General features: G+C 41.1%; 1 protein-coding gene across 1 annotated transcript in view; it reads left to right on the top strand.

Moving 5' to 3' along the window:
- lrp2b (low density lipoprotein receptor-related protein 2b) overlaps positions 1–19,332 on the top strand; it is a 51,592-nt gene that overhangs the window by 14,750 nt on the left and 17,510 nt on the right. The window contains exons 29-55 of the mRNA XM_074663763.1: positions 10–238; positions 991–1,168; positions 1,916–2,044; positions 2,178–2,344; positions 2,510–2,653; positions 2,913–3,022; positions 3,135–3,312; positions 3,473–3,686; positions 6,340–6,576; positions 6,666–6,854; positions 7,004–7,476; positions 9,140–9,587; positions 9,686–9,851; positions 9,948–10,106; positions 10,197–10,486; positions 10,722–10,925; positions 12,416–12,658; positions 12,816–12,941; positions 13,101–13,220; positions 14,066–14,197; positions 14,333–14,534; positions 14,608–14,903; positions 16,544–17,060; positions 17,167–17,322; positions 17,412–17,582; positions 17,688–17,911; positions 18,013–18,190. Of these exons, the coding sequence (XP_074519864.1) occupies positions 10–238; positions 991–1,168; positions 1,916–2,044; positions 2,178–2,344; positions 2,510–2,653; positions 2,913–3,022; positions 3,135–3,312; positions 3,473–3,686; positions 6,340–6,576; positions 6,666–6,854; positions 7,004–7,476; positions 9,140–9,587; positions 9,686–9,851; positions 9,948–10,106; positions 10,197–10,486; positions 10,722–10,925; positions 12,416–12,658; positions 12,816–12,941; positions 13,101–13,220; positions 14,066–14,197; positions 14,333–14,534; positions 14,608–14,903; positions 16,544–17,060; positions 17,167–17,322; positions 17,412–17,582; positions 17,688–17,911; positions 18,013–18,190 (5,880 nt within the window). The remainder of the gene's footprint in view (positions 1–9; positions 239–990; positions 1,169–1,915; positions 2,045–2,177; positions 2,345–2,509; positions 2,654–2,912; positions 3,023–3,134; positions 3,313–3,472; positions 3,687–6,339; positions 6,577–6,665; positions 6,855–7,003; positions 7,477–9,139; positions 9,588–9,685; positions 9,852–9,947; positions 10,107–10,196; positions 10,487–10,721; positions 10,926–12,415; positions 12,659–12,815; positions 12,942–13,100; positions 13,221–14,065; positions 14,198–14,332; positions 14,535–14,607; positions 14,904–16,543; positions 17,061–17,166; positions 17,323–17,411; positions 17,583–17,687; positions 17,912–18,012; positions 18,191–19,332) is intronic.

The following is a 19,332-nucleotide window of genomic DNA, read 5'->3' on the forward strand; positions in this document are numbered from 1 at the left end:
TCCTTACAGCACCTACCTCATGTTCTGGTCAGACTGGGGCCAGAATCCTCGAATTGAGCGTGCAGACATGGACGGCAGTGCAAGAAAAGTTATCATCAGCACAAAGGTTTACTGGCCCAACGGTCTGACTTTGGACTACACCACACGCAGAGTCTACTTTGCTGATGCCTACCTCAGATATATAGACTACTGTGACTATGATGGAAACAACCGCTTTCAGGTCATGGCAAGTGACATGGTACGTCTACTTAAACTTGGTTGTTGTGGGGAAAAAAGGGTGTTTTGTCAAATGAGCTGATGGGCTGGATAAAACTGAGATCTTATCAAGTGTTTTTTTTTTCTTATTTTCAGTAGAAAATGTCTTTTTAGACTCAAAACGAGCCACTGATGTCTTGTTTCCAGCTACTTCAAGACAAAAATGAGGTCTGAATTGCTTGTAACAAGTTAAAAAAAATTTGCCAATGGAAAAACAAAAAAGTTACTTGTATTGAGAAATTATTCTAGTTTCAAGCAAATTTTCAAGCAAAATGTCTTATTCAGAGAAATTCAGACCTCGTTTTTGTCTTTAAATAACTTAAAGCAAAACATCTTCCTGTACTAACCAGTTGAATGTGTCTTATATCAAGTTTAAAAAGACAATTTTACTTTAAGTAAGACAAAAACTCTTAATAAGATTTAATTTTTCAGCAGTGTATTAACTTCATTCTGGATGCACTTGCTGCATTAAATGAACTTAATGATTTTCCCAAATTGGTGTGTCAGGGAAAGTTCAACCTAAAGTATTTTTGTTACCGGGTGATTGTGAGGAGGGTGGGCTGGATGATTGAGATGGGTTATGAATCAGGAAAAAGGTAAAAAAAAAAACATACTTGGAATTGTATTTGAAGTCTCAGCATGAATCAGATGCCTTGGAGCTCAAAATTCAACATTTATTTGGCAAACAAAGGTGAAGTAGATATCATTCATGCCCTTTCCCACCTCATACACCAGGTTCTCCAGCACCCGCACGGTATGACCATCTTTGAGGACAGCATCTACTGGTCAGAGCGCTACACCAGCAAAGTGATGAAGACCAACAAGTTTCACGGAGGCAACGTCACCACTCTGATGACTAATGTGTACCAGCCCATGGGCATCGTGATGGACCATCCTATCAAACAGCCTGCAGGTAAAACTTCAGTCAAGCAGCTCTTCTCAACTTAGAGTGGTCTGGGGTGGAAACCTGATTAAAAAAGGACAAACTTAAAATGAATTGTCAAAACATATAAGTCAATGATCTTAGTTATTGTGGCAGAGGTCAAGAGAACAATCCTCGGCTTGGCGTCCTGCTCACCTGTAACCTTGTCTTCTACAACAACACACACAGTAAACATGACCCCTTTATGAATAATATAATACATGATGAAACCTTAAAACTAAGGAAGTGCCTTTGTCGAGTTTCAAGTAAAAAATGTCTGACTTGACTCGATAGATGTTGCAATCAACTAGAAAAGTGTTATTTTGAGATACAAGAAGCAAAAATAGAGCCATGGTTGATTGTAACAGGTACACATCTGCCTATCAAATAAAATGACATGTTAAGTTTCTTTATAGAAAAGTTTTGTCCATATTCAAAAAAATATTAAAAAGTAAATTTCCTTACAATAAGTCTGTTCTTGGTAGGTGAATCCAGCTTTGATTAAGAAATCGAGAAATTTCTGTTTATGTTTTGACTTTTTTCAGTGCCATTATTTATGAAAGATAACTTCTCAATAAATGTTATCCAAGATGCTTAGCAAAGGAGCAGGTGTAAACCCATACTCTGTGTTTTATTATTAATAACAGAGACCCAACATCAATGTTTTTTAAGAAAAAAAACAGAGTCATAAAAAATTGTATTCATTTTCTGACTGAAGATACTTTTGTTTGAATTTAGCCATCAACCCATGCAGAGAGCACCTCTGCACTCAGCTGTGCCTGCTGGCCAACCTGAGGCCTCGGTACTACACCTGCCACTGTCAGTCTGGCTGGAAGCTGGATGCTGACAAACGCACCTGTGTCAAAGGTGAGTGTTCTGTACGAGCCTCTTTCTTCAAGTTAGTCACATAAGAGTCTTGAATACACCCCAACTGAGTGTGATTTTCTTCTACAGTTTAGAAACGTTTGTTTTTGTGTGTTTTTTTGTTTTCTTATAATAGATGATACTCCTTTCTTGATGGTGGTGAGAGATACAGTGATTTTTGGCATCCCTCTGGACCCTGCTAATCCCAGCAACAACGCTATGGCCCCTGTGTCTGGCATCAGCCAGGGCCGGGACATCGACTTCGATGACCAGGAGCAGCTCGTCTACTGGGTGCAGAGCACGGTAAGTGGAAATATTTCTTAATGATATGTGTTGAATTTAATAACTTATGGAATCTTTGTTTTCTTATAACAATGAGGTTACATCATTATTTCTGAAAAAGTTGACTGTCTTAACTGAATGTACACAGCTGTGAATGCATTGTTTCTGATTTTACTCTCACATAAGGGGGCTATCTGGCAAGTGAAAACCAGTGGCACCAACAGGTCTGAGTTTGCTCCAGCTGCTTTTATGGGCTCACCATCTGGGCTAGCTTTTGATTGGATCAGCCGGATGATGTATTACACCAATCCCACCAGTAAAACCATAGAGGTAAGCAATGTTTATTGATTTAAATGAGCCTAAAATCACCCTAAACAATGTGTAGTATTCAAGACTAAATAATTCATGGATTACTAAGAAGGGGATACATTTTAGCCATCGTATTTATTTCAAGTTATAGCTTACTTTATCGGAATTTTCACAGCTTTTATTTCTAATGTGCAAATTATATTCAATTATAAATGTCTACTTTTTTAGTTGTTTGTTTTTTTTTGTCATGCTAATGAACCACTTTTCACACTTGGCCCAGGTTATACGTGTTGATGGAAACCAGCACTATAGAAAGACCCTCATCACATCGAACGGTAAACCAGAGGGGACAGGAGAACCACTTGGAATAGTTCTGGATCCAGCCCGAGGGTAAAGTTTAAACATCTTTACTGACAAGAACAAAGCAACAAAACACAAAATCTGAAAATGATTTTCCTTGATGCTAACAAACATGATGTCTCATTGCTCTGTTGTTTTACAGGAAGCTGTTTTGGACAGACAAGGGCTCGGACAGTGGAGTTCCTCCAAAAGTTGGCAGTGCAGACATGGACGGAGGAAACCTCAGGAACCTTTACACCAGCAACCTGGCTAACATCGGATACATCACTGCGGATATTTCCACCAGGAAGCTGTACTGGGGAGTGGCTGGCAAAGGGGTGGTGTGTGTGGCGCTCAGCTAACAAAACTAACAAAACTTAACATTTGAATTCTTTGAGTTGTTCAATAATCTTCAAAACAGAATGTGTGTTTTGGATGTTTTCCTCTTATTAACTACATTCAGTAACCTTTTTCTCCTGCTCTCTCCTTGTGTTGGCCCAGATTGAAAGCGGCACCATGGACGGGGTGAGCAGGGTGACAGTGGTCAGTGGCCTGTCTCACCCATGGGGCCTGACGATCCACCAGAACCACCTCTACTACACAGACATGGACTTTGAGGTCATTGAGAGGGTGGATAAGGAAAATGGAGCCAACATGGTGGTGATGAGGAGCAGCATGTCCGGCTTGCGTGCTCTCAAAGTGCATGCCAGAGACAGTACGTGAATCATCTTTGTGTGGTTTTGATGAATCTCTGAGATTCTTGTCCTTGAGCTGTTTTTTGTTTTTGTGCAGACGAGTTCATTATGCAGAGGTAATTACTGCCAGTGAGCGAACAAGCGGGGCTTTTGTTTCCTTCTCAAGGACAGCACACGGCAGGATCGAGCACCACTCGAGTTATTATTCTGTGAGCTTTTCGTGTTGAATAAGCTCTCCACCATTACAGTCTGCAGAGCTACATCTCCTTTTAGAAATATAGATAAAACCATCTGCAAACATTTGTGAAAAGAATCCTGATGACACATCATCAGTTATAAAATGAAGGTTATCAAAATGTGGTAGAGGAATAAGTGTCTTTGAATACTCAATGAGTCTGTGCATAAAACTAAAAGTCACACCACACGTCTCTGCAAAGCTGCTGAAAAGTAAGAAAATAAAATCAAAAGCATAAACAGTGGTTAGGGTGAGATTTATATGCTGTGTTTATCTGAAAGGTTGTTTTGATTCTGGTGATCTTTCAGGGAAAAGTTGTAAGTTTTTCGAGTTTAGACCACATTTTCCATGATAACTTTGACTTTTTTAAAGATGTGGAAGAAAATCATTGAAAAAAACCTTTTTTCTTTCAATTCTAAATGTCTTTGCTCAAGAAAACCTTTTGCAAACTAGACTGATAAGACTCAGAAAAATAACTTTATCAATATCCCAAACATAACACTTGCCCTTACAGTCAAGTACAGACATTAGAGTTGTAATAGAAAGTCTAAATAATTAAACAATAAACACAAATTAAATAGAAGAACAATAAACCCTGAAAGGAAAATGGTGGAATAGCAGGAATAAGTGCTGTACAAAAGCAATGACGTCTTCTGCGCCAGCTCTCTTCCCTCATAGTTTCTGCCTCCCCTGTATCCCTATGTGCCTCTAGTATCCAGTGTTGTTCACAAATCTCTGGAGGTTTGATCGATGAGCCAGTTGGCTTCAGCACAGATGAACACAGGTTTAATAGTGCTGGAAATGGCACCTTAGACCAATGATTCTCAAATTCTGTGGAATAGTTAAAAAAAATTAGCTATAGTATTTAAAAAGCATATCAACATCTGGGATCTCTTGCACTAATAAAATAAAATCAGCTGTTTTTCCAATACTGATGCCCAATTTAACCCTTTGATGCCTGTTGTCACAAATGTGTGACATACTCCATCAGGTCTTGATGCAGCTGAAATTACATGTGTATCTCATTGTTACCTATTGATTCATATTCTACACAAACCAAAGATCATATCAGATCCACTATGTCACAATATATTGGTCAAGGGATGAACTTCTCATGTCTATGTACATAATATAACTTGGTTATAACTATTGTGTGTACTGTACTCAAATTTACAATCTCCACTTAATTTAACATCTGTAAGACTGCAAAAAACAATCTTTTTTATATAATTGTTAATTAATTCAGGCAGTAAGGGGTTAATTTTGTGCCAGGAGATGAATTCTGATATGACGTGTCTATCACTCCATAGTGTGCAATGATTGAAAAAAATAATAATTATAGGGAAAAATGCAAACCCAAAAAACAACTGGAAGCCAACATTTTTTCAAAGTCTTCGGAATGAATTACTTGGAAAGTATAAATGTTGCCCAATACCATGGTAGCAAAGAACTACTTAGTACATTATGACATAGTATTATATATAATATATATAATTTTGTGTTAATCAATGTTTCGATATTCGGAGGGTCTTTGGAAAAATTTCCCAACTGAGAGAGGTCTGTGATCTAAAAAAGTTTGAGAACCCCTTTAGACTAGAGCCAAAGCTTGCACGCTTTACCCAGAATGCCTTTGTTGATTGTAACCAAACAGTTCTTGTAACTGTGAGTGAGGGGGAACGCTGTAGATATCAGACCGATTATTGGGAAGTGTGTGTGGGGTATTGGCAGCATCTTGTTTGAATAACAGCTAAGTCAGCCTGTGCTCTATTTGACAGTTTATGAAAATTTAGAAAAAATGTTGCACAACAGACCTTGTAAACTCTGATTTTCTCTGTGCTCCAGCATCTCAATTACTGTTTGAGTAACTGTACAGATGCACAGTTTAATTTTTTGGAGCATTCACACGCAGGAATAAACATTAATAAACTTCAAACTCTGTTCATCAACAATTTGCTCTTTTACTCAACTAATCTTAGATTTTGGAATTTCTCTCTGACTAAAAATCAAACTTCAGCAGCACATACTTTTGCAAATCTTGCTCCAGTATCAGCCACCAGCACAAAACGGGAAAAGTTTCAGCTGAAAATAAAAACTACTCCTCCTCAAAAACTAACTTCTCACAGCTAAAGTTTTCCAGCCACCACCAGGCGAGTGCCATTTTCTCCTCAGCTTGAGCACAGACTATTTCAGAATCCGTAAAAAAGAGAATCACAGAGGATATCTGAGCAGTTTTCAAAGATCCCTCTTAAAAGGGTTGAGATGTTCAGACACAAACTTCAGTCCTTCAATCAGAAATTCTCTCCTGATTTTGTAAGCGACCTGAGAGGACTAAGATTTTGCAAAGTAACACCTCTTACTTTAACAGTTGTTCAGTGATGGATTACAGTGATGGGGACGGATATCCTCCAGTAACACACGCCTCCTCTCTTCCTTGTCAGACTCAGCAGGGACCACCAACGCCTGCAGCTCCAACAACGGGGGCTGCTCCCACCTCTGTCTGCCCAAACCCGACAATCAGAAGACCTGTGCCTGCACCACAGGCTTCCAGCTCTCTCAAGACGGCACCAGCTGCCAACAGTTTGATTCCTTCGCCATTATCTCCACGCCCAAGTACATCCGTGGTTTCCACATCAACAGCTCGGACCACTCTGAGGCCATGGTACCTGTTGGTGGATGTAAGTGGGATTTTTTTAATCTAGATTTTGATGTAAATTTGTACAGTTTTTCTCTAAAATGTTTCCTTTAAATATATGTTTTCTCGTAGCTTACACTTCTAAAGGAAAGTTGGACCTTCACATCCAGTCTGGATTTGTTTACTGGTCTGACAACTACACCTCCACTTCATACCGAGGCATCTTCAGATCCAAAACAGATGGAGGATCATACACCCGTGTCATCAACTCAGGTGTTGGAAGAAGAGGCATTCAGGGTTTTGCTATAGACTGGATTGCAGGTATAAGTCAACTCTATTGATGCTGATGAACACTTTGTTCCTAATCATGGTCAACATGCAACATTCAACACAATCTAACAGTTCTTTTTCCGTGTTGAGCAGTAAACCTCTTTCATCATGTCTTTCCCATGTCTCTGCTCTCTCTTTAGGTAACTTGTACTTCACTAACGCCTTTGAGACTGAGACTTTCCTTGAGGTGCTCGCCATCAACACCACCTTGAGAATGATTCTCCTCAAGTCCACCGAGGACCAGCCCCGTGACCTGGCGGTTAGCCCCAAGCTTCGCTACCTCTACTGGACCGATGGAGGCCAGAATCCAAAGATCGAGCGAGCTCTGCTGGACGGCACAAACCGCACAGTGCTGGCATCAGAGAGCTTAGCGTCACCTCGTGGCCTCACCGTTGATTACACCAACGATTTCCTTTACTGGACTGACGATGTGCTTGATATGATATCCAGGATGGCCCCAGACGGCACCCAGAGGCAGATTATCAGATATGGGAGCCGGTTGCCATCGCCGACAGGTATGGCCATATTTGGAAGATACATGCTGTGGGTGGATCAGAGGCTTGGGAAGCTCTTCCAGGCCAGTAAGGACCCAAACAATTCAGACCAGCCAGAGGTAAGTCTAATAGTCACAGTTTGACTGTGGTGTGACCATGACGTTTAACTTGTCTTTGAAACAATTAGATAACTTTTACCCTGTGTCTTAGCTAGGCTACAATTTATGTTCGCTATGTCATTGAGTTTAATGTTTTTTTTGTTTTAACATTAACAACGGTATCAAAAGCTGATGTAAAAAATAGTTTCATTACTGATAAATCTGGAGGTTTATTTAAAGGATAAGAATTCAGGCTAAGTAAAAGTATTACTCAATAACCACAAGCATCTATCTAGTGATTGATCAGTCACCCATTTGAAGCTATGGACTGTGTAACTAATGGACGTAGTCCTTGTAACCTCACCTGCCTGTTTTTGAAACTGAGTTTTGAAGCAAATCAGCTGGCACGGCCATATTGGAAATGGGGTGGCCTTTGAGTCTCGTCTCTTAACAGCTACATGGTGCCCGTCAGTCACATCATCTGAGCCTCTGATTGGGCAAACTTGCGGACACTCAACGAACTTCAGATTTTAGCTCTTCTGTGTTGTCTCATATTTTAAGACCAGAGGTTGTCGTTTGATTGAAACACTTCACCCTCTGTAGCTAATGTTTTCTTCTTCTTTTGCTATTTGATGCGGTCGCCATTCTGGTTTTCTTGTTGTGGAATGTGGTTAGCATCAGTAAAAACTATGAAAAAATATAATTTTGTAATAAGTTAGCATTTGTCACAACCTCACATTCAAATTTGAACAAGATAATGAATATTGGGGGATAAGAAAATCATGACCCATCCCTAGTTTCTATCAGTATCTGTTCATCTTTTGTTTCTTTTTTGCTTGAAAGTTTTCAAATGGTGTTACTTTTTTACTGTAGCAAAGAACAGAAAAAGAAATGAAACAAAGGCACAGAATTCTTACATTTAAGAAGCTGAAACCAAAACAAAGCTGCTTTTTGGAGTGACGTATGTAAATCAAGAAGTTAAGTCATTGCTTCAGCTCTGATCATTATTATCTTATCTGACCTTTGCTGATGACGCATTTCAAATCAGCTTTAATCAGAAAGTAATCTTTTGTTTTAAAAAGTCCTGACGCAAAGTCAAAGCCTCCATTTGGAAATGGAAACAGAAAAACGGACTGCACTTAATACTTATATTATTTGGATGATTCAATACTACTTTACATTGGGAAATATAACATTTTATAAATAATAATGATGAAGGCCCGGTTTGCTGGCCTCTTATTCCTGTAGTGAGCTAACAGGCGACTGAAGCCAACAAATTCCTGAGGATGGCTGGACAAAGCAGTGATGAAAAGTAACATCTGTCATTTTTTCACATCTGATAAAACAGAAAAAAAAACCAAGTTTGCTTGATATGGAGTACAAATCAGATTTCTGTGGTCATGATTTTTCTTGTGTCCTGAGTTAAACCTTGTTTCCTGTGCCATGTAAATAATCTTGTCTCACTTATGTTTGGAGTACGCTTCAGATTTCAGATTGAAATCCATGATCCACTCAATGCAGTAATCAGCTTGCATCAACAGTTATGCAAAAGTTACATTGATCTCCCATATCCAGCAATGGATTCTGGAAAAAAAAAAAACATTGGGTTTAGAAAAGAGTCATCTTCCATTGTGCTTTTCTCATATCTCTTTATAAAAAATGTGTCTTTTCCCACCTGTACCAGGTGATTCGTGACAGTATTGATGGGATTTTGGATGTCACAGTCTTTGACGCCCACGTACAGCCAACATCAGCCAACCAGGTGGGCTTCAACCCATGTCAGGAAGATAATGGACGCTGCACACAGTTCTGCTTCGCCATCGCCGGCCAGGAGAAACCAAAATGTGGCTGCGCGCACGGGTCTCTCCTCAGTAATGGAGTCACATGTGGTTATGGTCAGGACGAGTTTCTGGCGTTCACTACAGACTACACACTGAACAGCATGAGGCTGGACCCCGCAGACCACAGCACCCCGTTTCCAACGGTGAACCTGGGCTACAGCGTGATGGCTCTGGATTATGACTTCAGGGAGAAGCGGATTTTCTTCGCACAGTACGTGGGGATTGGTCGGAGCAGAATTGGCTACCTCACTACTACATCTATCACCAGCCCGCCTGTCATAATCGCTGCTAGTGAGGAAACATTAACTTCTCTTTACTTCACCTCCTTTTCAAAGCTTTTCTCATGTCTTTTCCTCTGTAAAAACTGTCTTCCTTGTTCCTGTGCTCAGATTTGGACGACCCTGAGGGGTTGGCCTATGACTGGATCAACAAGCGTCTCTACTTCACCGACTACTACAAGCGCAGTATCCAGGCCATGGGGGTGAACGGGCAGAACCGCTCCATCATTGTCAATGCAAACCGTCCCAGAGGCATCGTGGTTGATCCCTGCTATGGGTAGAAGCAGATAAACACTACTTTACCATCTTTTTTAGACACGGTATAAAATGTGGTGAAAGGATTTCCTTCTCACGCTGTTCTCTCTTTTTCCAGTTACTTGTACTGGACTGACTGGGGCTCTCCTGCTAAGATTGAGAGGGCAACACTGGGTGGAAACTTCCGAACCCCCATCATTAACACCGGCCTCTCAATGCCCAACGCTCTGTCTCTGGATTATGAGGAGAGGATGCTCTACTGGGCTGATTCCTCTTTGTATGTTCAGTCATTTATTCCCTTTCTTAAGGAAATAAAACCTCCCGCACTTCATTATTTCTTCTCTTTTACTGTCCTTGTTTCCTGCAGGGATAAGATCGAGCGGTCCACTCTGACAGGAGAAAACAGACAAGTACTCCTGACAGGTGTTATCTACCCGTACGCCCTGACTGTCTTCCAGCAGGACATCTTCTGGACCGACTGGACTGAGAGAGGTGTCTTTAGAGCTGGGAAGGATGACGGCTCTGGCTTCACAGTGCTGGCCCAGGACATGCAGTACCGACCCAACGGCATCCATGCTTATGCTGCGTCAAAGCAGGAGAACTGCTCCAGCTCCTGTCAGCAGTTCAACGGAGGGTGCAGTCACGTCTGTGTTCCCGGTAGGAGCAGACTTGTTGTTACAGTAAATATTTTCTGTGCTTGGAGTGCATGTTTACCAAAAATTACTAAAAGATCATTTGCAAAGAAAGGTGAAATGTTTCAGTGCCTAGAACTTTCTCTGCCAGACTTGAGCAAAACACACAAGACACACAGCACTTTTAATTAAACACACAAGTTATCTCTCCGCACCTCTTCCTTCTTTAAAGCCCTCATCTCCCATAATCCCTCCTGCAGGTCCCTTGGGTCCTGAGTGTCAGTGCCCTCATCAGGGGAGCTGGTACCTGGCTAACAACGGCAAAGACTGCATCCAAGACAAGGGGGAACGCTGCCAGCCGGAGCAGTTCACCTGTCTGAACGGTAACTGCATCTCAGCGCGCTGGAAGTGCGACGGCCACAACGACTGCCAGGACAACACAGACGAGCTGGAGAGAGTGTGCGGTGAGTCAGCAGGAAGAGGTTTTAGGGGGCAAAGAAAAGTTAAAAACATCCATAACATTAACAAATCCCAACATCTCTGTGTCAGCCAGTGAGTAACAATCCCAGACTTCACGCCAAGACTTCCTTTAATGTGAGCTGCGTTGTTCAGAGTCAAACAGAAACACTCAAAAATACTCTGCTTATCTGAGGGGTCATTACAGTTACCTTTATACACAACAAAGTAAGAATATTAGTTTGGGAATTGAAAGCACAAATAAAAACTGAATAAAATAAGATATTAAATGAGGTAAGAAGTTGGAATAAGTTTTGTATAAAAGCACTGATTTCAGTTATTGATTTCAGAAGCTGTCAGCCGTTCTGTGGTCGCAAATATCCTGGTGCAGCCATGTCTCTGAAAACAGTGGCATGCACAGACCTCTGAAGAGCAGGGACAGAAAGAAATAGATGAAAATGTTGGTGTATTATGTTGTAACTAGTTAAGGGTTTGGTGTGTTTTTCCACCCAAGAGAGCAGGTTTGTGAGTTTTGACTCTCAAGAGGGCACTTTAGGTTGTATTTTTCAACAAACTTCGTCAAACTCTTGGCTTTGTCTATCAGCTCATGTAGTCTATAAACCAGAGGTCTCATGCTCCCCATAATGAGCGAGTGCCTTATCTTTTTTTTTTTTTTCTTTTTTTTTGTGCCTCCTCTGCATCCCCCTGTGTGTCTTTGTTTAGTTGACGAGCTGAGCACGGGGAAAAACATATCTGGGCTGTGCAACTGCAGTAAGGGCAATGCAAGTTCAAATTTAACAGTTTGTGAAAAACAGTCCACAATACTCTACAATCACATGTGGGCACAGCTCAGAGAAACTGCCACAGAAAAAAAATTACAAGTTTGGTTAAAAAAATAGAAATTAAATCAATAGAAGAAAGAATGAATGAACAGGAGGAAATGCTACAGGGTTCGAACGTAGTTGGTACATATGCACATTAAACACCCGCCTGAGAAGCAATTGCAAACCAAAAAGCTAAATTTCTTGTTAATTTTCATTTTATAGACAAAGTTCCACAGAGGTTTGACTCTGGTTTACTTCACCAGTATAACCCAGAAAAAGAGGTCAAATATCTTGGTTAATACACGTCCTAATTTTGTCAACGTAACGACATCAGTTTAAAGATTCTCAAAAAAAAAAGAGACCAGGCTGTCGTCTGTTTTCATGGGATTAAGGAAAGTTGTGAATGTTTTCATCTGGAAATCAGATTAAAGAATTCAAGAGATTAAACGCTGGTTTGCTATCCCAGCACAACTACAGTTTTCTCAGCTAGGGTAAAGTGTTTATCTGAAACTTACTAGTAGCTGCATACGGCAAAGAATGCTAAAGCACGAGTGGTCAATGAACAGAAATGTTATGTCATAAATCTAAACCATGGGGAGCAGCTGCTATGTTCCTTAAGTACAGAATAATATCAAAGTGTGAAACTAATCCAGCACTCTGTCGCTCCCTCCCAGCCTTCCACACTTGTGCTGCCGTTGACTTCACCTGCGACAACGGGCGCTGCGTCCCGCTCAGCTATGTCTGCGACTACACAGACGACTGTGGTGACAACAGCGATGAGCGAGGCTGCCCCTTCCCCACCTGTAACCCTGCCACAGAGTTCACCTGCAGAAACGGACGCTGCATCAACGCCGGCTTCGTGTGCGATGGACACAACGACTGCCGGGACAACGCCACCTCGGATGAAATCAACTGCCGTGAGTAATATTTGAGTTTATCACAGATGCATGAACTGTGGTTACCTGATTGCTTTCTTCCAATTTTATTTCTTCACCTTATTAAGTGGAAATAAGATCCTGAGGTTTGTCTTTATTCTGGTTTTTACATCACTTCTTTAAACTCTGTCATTTTCAGCTGACCGAACGTGTCCTCCAGGCCAGAGCAAATGTGAAAACACCAACATCTGCATCTATCCTGAAAGCCTCTGCGATGGCTTCAACAACTGTGGAGACAACAGCGATGAGAATCCTCTCTTCTGTGGTGAGTCAAACATTTGCTGAGAGAAAGAGGTGAGGGTTGAAAGCCATGTCACCTGTGATGTTTAGATTTTACCTGCTGAGGATACCCTGTTGATCACCACATGGATGTACCGTACAAATAACTGATTCAGCTCACATTGATTGTTTTCCTGTGATGCAGCGAGCCGTACCTGTTCTCCAGATGAGTTCCAATGTGACAGCGGGACGTGTATCCCCAAGTACTGGGAGTGTGATGGCATTCAGGACTGTATGGATGGCACAGATGAGCCCCCGTCTTGTGGTGAGTGCTTCACATAAGACATGTTTGCATTTAAAACCCCCAAAATTGCTCAAAGAAAATCCAATGTTTGCACAGTTGTTCCTTTCCTGCTTTTGTGAATTTGTTCTAGCAGATGATCGAGTTATATATATATATATATATACACTACAAAAACTGAAGTCTAAGCAAATGTTCATCTTACTTTTGGTGGAAAATTGTGCAAGTTTTTTTTTTAGTTTTTTTTTCCTTAAAATTTATTTATTTATTTTTGTTTTGTTTTTGTTTTTTGGTTTCCCCTGTAGAATAATGCCAAGTCCAAAAAAATGTCTTGTTTAGAATATTGAGGAAAAAAATAACTGACTAAGAAATATTTGCTTGTTTAGGTTTGTTGAACAACTCATACTCTCAGGTCAACGAACTTTACAAATTTTACTCGCCTGTTTGGGAGATTTTTGCCCTTACACACAATCCAGACGTCATTTTTGTCTCTCAATAACTTAAAATAAGACATTTTCTGAATTTCTCAGGCGAATGTGACTCATTTTTGATCTAGTAAAGCAATTTTTACTAAAAATAAGGCATAAACTGAGACATAAACACTTGATTAGAATTAATTTTTGCAGTGGTTGGTTTCTTTTCGGTGGGGGGTTGTCTTTTTGTACCTCATTTTCACAGTTATGACACCATCAGAAACACTAAGCTGATGGAAAAAAAATATTGTTTGTGTTTTTTTTGTTTCACAAAAACCTGTTTATTAATTTTTTCAAGTGATTGATTCATTCAAAAAAAAAAACATTCTTGTTCTGCAGAATTTTGTTTGTTATTAGAGCAAATGTCTGAGTGTCTCTATTTTTCCTCCTGTACAGAGGATCAAATCAGAACATGCAGCCCCAGCCAGTTCACTTGTACCAATGGAAACTGCATCCCCCAGTCACTGGTGTGTGATGGTAACAATGACTGCTGGGACAACAGCGATGAGGCTTCTGAATTGCAGTGTGGTAAGACAGGAGTGCACATTAGATGACACTGTTACTGATTATTTGAGTGTAGTATAGGAAATGCTTGAAATTTTTCCAGCATTTTTCTGAAGCATATTCTAATATCTCCATTTCTCTCCTGACTCTGTCCTGCAGGCCAACGTACCTGCAGCTCCAACCAGTTCACCTGCCCAACCTGGTACCCAGGTCACCCTCGCTGTGTGCCACTGAGCTTTGTGTGTGATGGCGACAAAGACTGCGCCAACGCTGCTGATGAGCTCCAGAACTGCCCGAACCGCACCTGCCACATGAACGAGTTTCCCTGCTCCAATGGGCTCTGCATTTACCTCCCATACCAGTACGTAAAAAAGCATGTGAGACATTTTTTTTAAGTCTGGAAACCGTGGAAACCATCATCTCCTCTTCTGCAGCTGTGACCGTGTGAACGACTGCGGAGACGGCAGTGATGAGATGGGCTGCACCTACGACACCTGCAGCAGTAACGAGTTCACCTGTGGAAACGGAGCCTGTATCCCTTCTGCCTTCACCTGTGACGGGGAGAGTGACTGTACGGATGGCTCAGATGAGGTTGACAGCTTATGCCTCACGCCGCAGCCCACCTGTGCTCCTCAGCATTACATGTGCAATTCAGGGGAGTGTATCGATGAAAGTAAGGTCTGCAACGGACAGAAGGACTGCCAGGACAACAGCGACGAAAAAGGCTGCGGTGAGAGACAGAAAAATTAACACTTTATGATAATATTCATGAATGAGTCAAGAAAGACAAGAATCATTTTTACAGGCAGGTGATTTGGTTTTAAAATCCAAATGTCCAGTTATTTTAACCATAGGTTTCTATCCAGAGTTACTGAGGGGTCTTCAAAATCTTTAAACTTCTAACCTCCAATAATTTAAATTTAAGGCCTTAAAATGTCTAAAATTCTTTTAAAATCTCATAAAATGTTTACATTTGATTTCAAAAGGGTTTAAAAGTATTAATATTTGAAAGAAAGGCACAAACTCCAATCTTGCTTTTAACGATTCAGTTTTTTTGAAAACTGACCCATGCGCAACGCCCAGATGCGCAACTAAAAGGCTGACTGTGAACACCGACTAGACGCATATCATATCGTTTCTGTACAATAGCATACTGATGTTTTGTTAGTGTGATCAGTGTTTGATCATATCATTTTTAGGAAGCATTTAGGAAGTACTTTAGGTCTGGTCCTCTGCACGTGTGTAATTTATGAAAGGCACCACTAGTGTCTCTACCCTAATTCTTACTAGTGCGCTAAACAACTGAACACGGTTACACTGCAGGCTTTTTTCATTCATTCTGCTGATATAAAATGTTTTAAAACCTTCTGTTTACAGTCAAAGATCGAGCAAGGTCATACAAAATATAAACAATAGAAAACTCGAAAAGCACTCAGAGAGCGCAGATCTCCACCAAGCATATTGTGATTGTGATGCAACACTTTAGTCCTACTTTAATGTTATACTCCCTTTCATCAGACTGTCTGCTACAATTTGGTGTTAGTTGCAGGTTTGTACGATAATTTGTTACCCGACAGAGTTGAAAATTATGATGGCCCAGTACACATTTTTTATTCCAGATCTTAGTATCCAGAATATTGCCAGGATCTGGATCGTACTTTTACATCTGTAAGACATTATGGTGACCTTGTCTTGTATTGTTTTTCAAAGCAATCCGACCATTTATTATGGAGTTTTATACACATACGGTTAAAACAGCCCTATCTCACAATGATAAAGAATCCTTGAAAAAAATCCTGGATCCAGACGGTGATCCGGATCACCTCCAAAATTTAATCACTTCATCCTTATCCCACTTTGAACATTTCCTGAAAATTTCATCAAGATCCGTTCGTTACTTTGTAAGTTATGTTGTTTACAGACAAACAGACTCTCCCAAATACATAACCCTTTGGCGGAGGTAAGCAGCAGAACAGTTGAGGGAGGAGGATGTGAAATGGGTCTTGAATTGTATTCATTATGGTCCTAAAAAAGTCTTATGAAGTCTTAAATTTGGCTAGACGAAACCTGCAGGGACACCGTCTTTCAAATTGGTTTGTATTTTGAGATTGTTCAAATTATTGAAAAAAAATAATAATTTAAGAATCAAATATGACTCAGATATTTAAAATCTAAAAAGTTTCTTTGGAAACAAATTTGAATGTTTATGTTGTTAACAAAGTTACAGTCTAACCCCGTAATCATAATAAGAAAAAAAACTTGAAAGACGTTAAAGGCGAAATTTCAGAAAACTACATATTTTTAACCATAATAAATCTCTATAAATGTTTATCTAAATCATCTGATCTGATCTCTGTGTATCCTCCAAAGGGGTGAATGAGTGCCGCAGCCCTTCTGTTCACAAATGTGCCCAGATCTGCACCGACACCCTCACGAGCTACTACTGCTCCTGTTTCCCCGGCTACAAACTGATGCCGGACGGCAAAGCCTGCGAGGATCTCAACGAGTGCATCAGCACGCCCTCCGTCTGCAGTCAGATCTGCGAGAACAGCGTTGGCTCGTACCACTGCAAATGTGCACCGGGCTACATCCGGGAACCGGACGGACGCACCTGTCGTCAAAACAGCGGCATCGCACCGTACCTGCTGTACACCAACCGCTACTACATCCGTAATCTGACCACTGATGGGTCACAGCTCAGCATCGTCCTGCAGGGGCTCTCCAGCGTGGTGGCGCTGGACTTTGACCACTCTGAGAAGAGGCTGTACTGGCTGGATGCAGGGGCGGGAAAGGTTGAGAGGATGCGTTTTGATGGAACGGACAGGGAGACGCTGGCAGATGAGGAAATGGGAGGAGCTGAAGGGTTGGCGTTGGACTGGGTTGGCAGGTGTGTGGTGGTGGGGGCTATAACACACTGACAAAGTTCTTGTAAACACTGTGAAAACTGACTCAGTGTGGCTGACAAACAAATATAAACGTCGTGTCTCTTGCAGGAAGCTGTACTGGGTGAACGGGTATTACGGCTCTATTTACGTGATGGAGCTGGATGGACGCTACAAGAAGAGGCTTCTTACCGGACATTTCACCAGTGGAAATAAAACATATGTTGTCAGTCGACCTCGGGCTGTGGCTGTTAACCCTAAATACGGGTACTGACACACACTCAATACACACCATGATTGATTACATCATCTTGTGTTTAGAAGTTACTACCCAATCCTTCTTTTCTCTCTCCCAGCTGGCTGTACTGGACCGACTGGGGTGATGATGCCTACATCGGCAGGGTTGGTATGGATGGAACCAACATTACTGCCATCATTACAACCAAGCTGGAGTGGCCAAATTCCCTGACCATCGACTACACCACCAATAAGATCTTCTTTGCTGATTCCCACCTCAACTTCCTGGAGTGAGTCTCAGAGTTATTTTAAGAAGTCTTTTGTAAAGTCTTTTTTCATTTATAATATTTCTGGTGAAATTTCTCGAATGTTTATAACCCTTTTGAAAAACTCAGCTTTGCAGACATGGACGGCAAGAACCGCATGCGGGCAATCGCTGGCTCACTCCCTCACGTCTTTGCTCTTACGTTGTTTGAAGACTGGGTCTACTGGACCGACTGGAACACACACACAGTAGAAAAAGCTCACAAGTACACTGGTGAACAGCGCGCAGTCATGGGCAACAACACACATCGGCCCTATGACATTCATGTGTACCACCCGTACAGACAGCCCCGCAGTATGTACACTCAGTCTCTAGCCCTCAGTGTTCTTTGTGTTTTATCAAACTACAGCTTTAAATTCCCCAGGATTCATTCTTGTCTTGTGTTTCTGTTCCAGGTGAGAACCCTTGCACCTCCCATCATCTGACCTGCAGTCACTTGTGTCTGATTCGTCCTGGTGGACAACAAGCAACCTGTGAGTGTCCGGATCACTTCATCGGACTCATGATTGGCTTTAAGGTCCAGTGCGTTGCAGACTGCTCCAGCACCCAGTTCCGCTGTGGAGACAATGAGAGGTCAGATATTGGAAATTAACTTCAGCATCTTCACTTAAAGAGCTTCATGTGTCTGTGTTTGATATCCCAAATAATTCCAAAAATGTAAACTTTTACATACAGGTGCATCTAAATAGGTGCAGGAATGATGGGAAAAATAAATCTATTTCAGTAGTTCATTTTGAAAAGTTAAACTCATGTAGGATATAGATTCACCACACTGAGACGGAAATAATTCAAGCATTCATTTCTTTAACCTGTGACTTTTACGACTTAAAGTAAATAAAAACCCAAATTTCAATATCTCCTTTGATTAGACTATTACATAATAGCGATAAAAAGGGATTTTTAATTAAAGAAATGTTGGCCTTCCAAGGAAGTATGTTCATTTATATGCACTCATTATTTGGATTGGGCTTCTTTTGCATGAATTACTACATTAATACTTTGTGGCATTGAGGAGGTGCCAAGTCGTGTGGGAAAATAATTCAGCCTTACTCTAATGGCTAAAATACACCAGACCACTGGATGCGTCTGCAGTGTGTTTCTGTTCCGTTACTGCAAACAGATCAAAGAGGTTTTATTCAAATCAGTGTGTCAGCTCACACTGGATCTGTTCTGTTGGTCCAGCCAACCTATTTTGATAGACGCAGAGCTGTGATGCAGAAATTCAGCGTAGGGAAGATAGAGCAGTACAGAAAGTTGTGACAGGAAACTACTTAAAAACACCAAGTGACTTTCAAAATAAAACCAACAGTGTCGAAATCAATTTGTATTTACCTTGACTACGCCGACAAACTGACTTAACGAGTGGAAACAGACCAGGAGTCAACAGGTTTGAGGTTTAAAAGCCGAACATGAATGAGGAGAGACTTATCAATGGAAAGAGAAGTGTGGGAACTCCTCAGTCTGTGACTCCAGCTGTCTGTCAGTCACGCTGCTTATCAGACTAAACATGCAGCCAGTGTAAGTTGACCAACACTTGTTCACATAAGGAAGGGTGAAGTTTTCCAAATTTCCTTTTTGGCAGGTTAACACTCAAGACCATCACTGACTGTACATAGTTTTGCCTCAAAATCAAGAACATTGGCTTCCGTGCCTTTCCATTCTTCCTCCAGACTCTGGGTCCTTCATTCCTAAATCTAATGCAAAAATTATCTTCT

This window comes from Halichoeres trimaculatus, unplaced genomic scaffold (genome assembly GCF_033239565.1).
Source record: "Halichoeres trimaculatus isolate MK-OKI-2021-1 unplaced genomic scaffold, fHalTri1.1 fHalTri1_scaffold_23, whole genome shotgun sequence".
Lineage (NCBI taxonomy): Eukaryota > Metazoa > Chordata > Actinopteri > Labriformes > Labridae > Halichoeres > Halichoeres trimaculatus.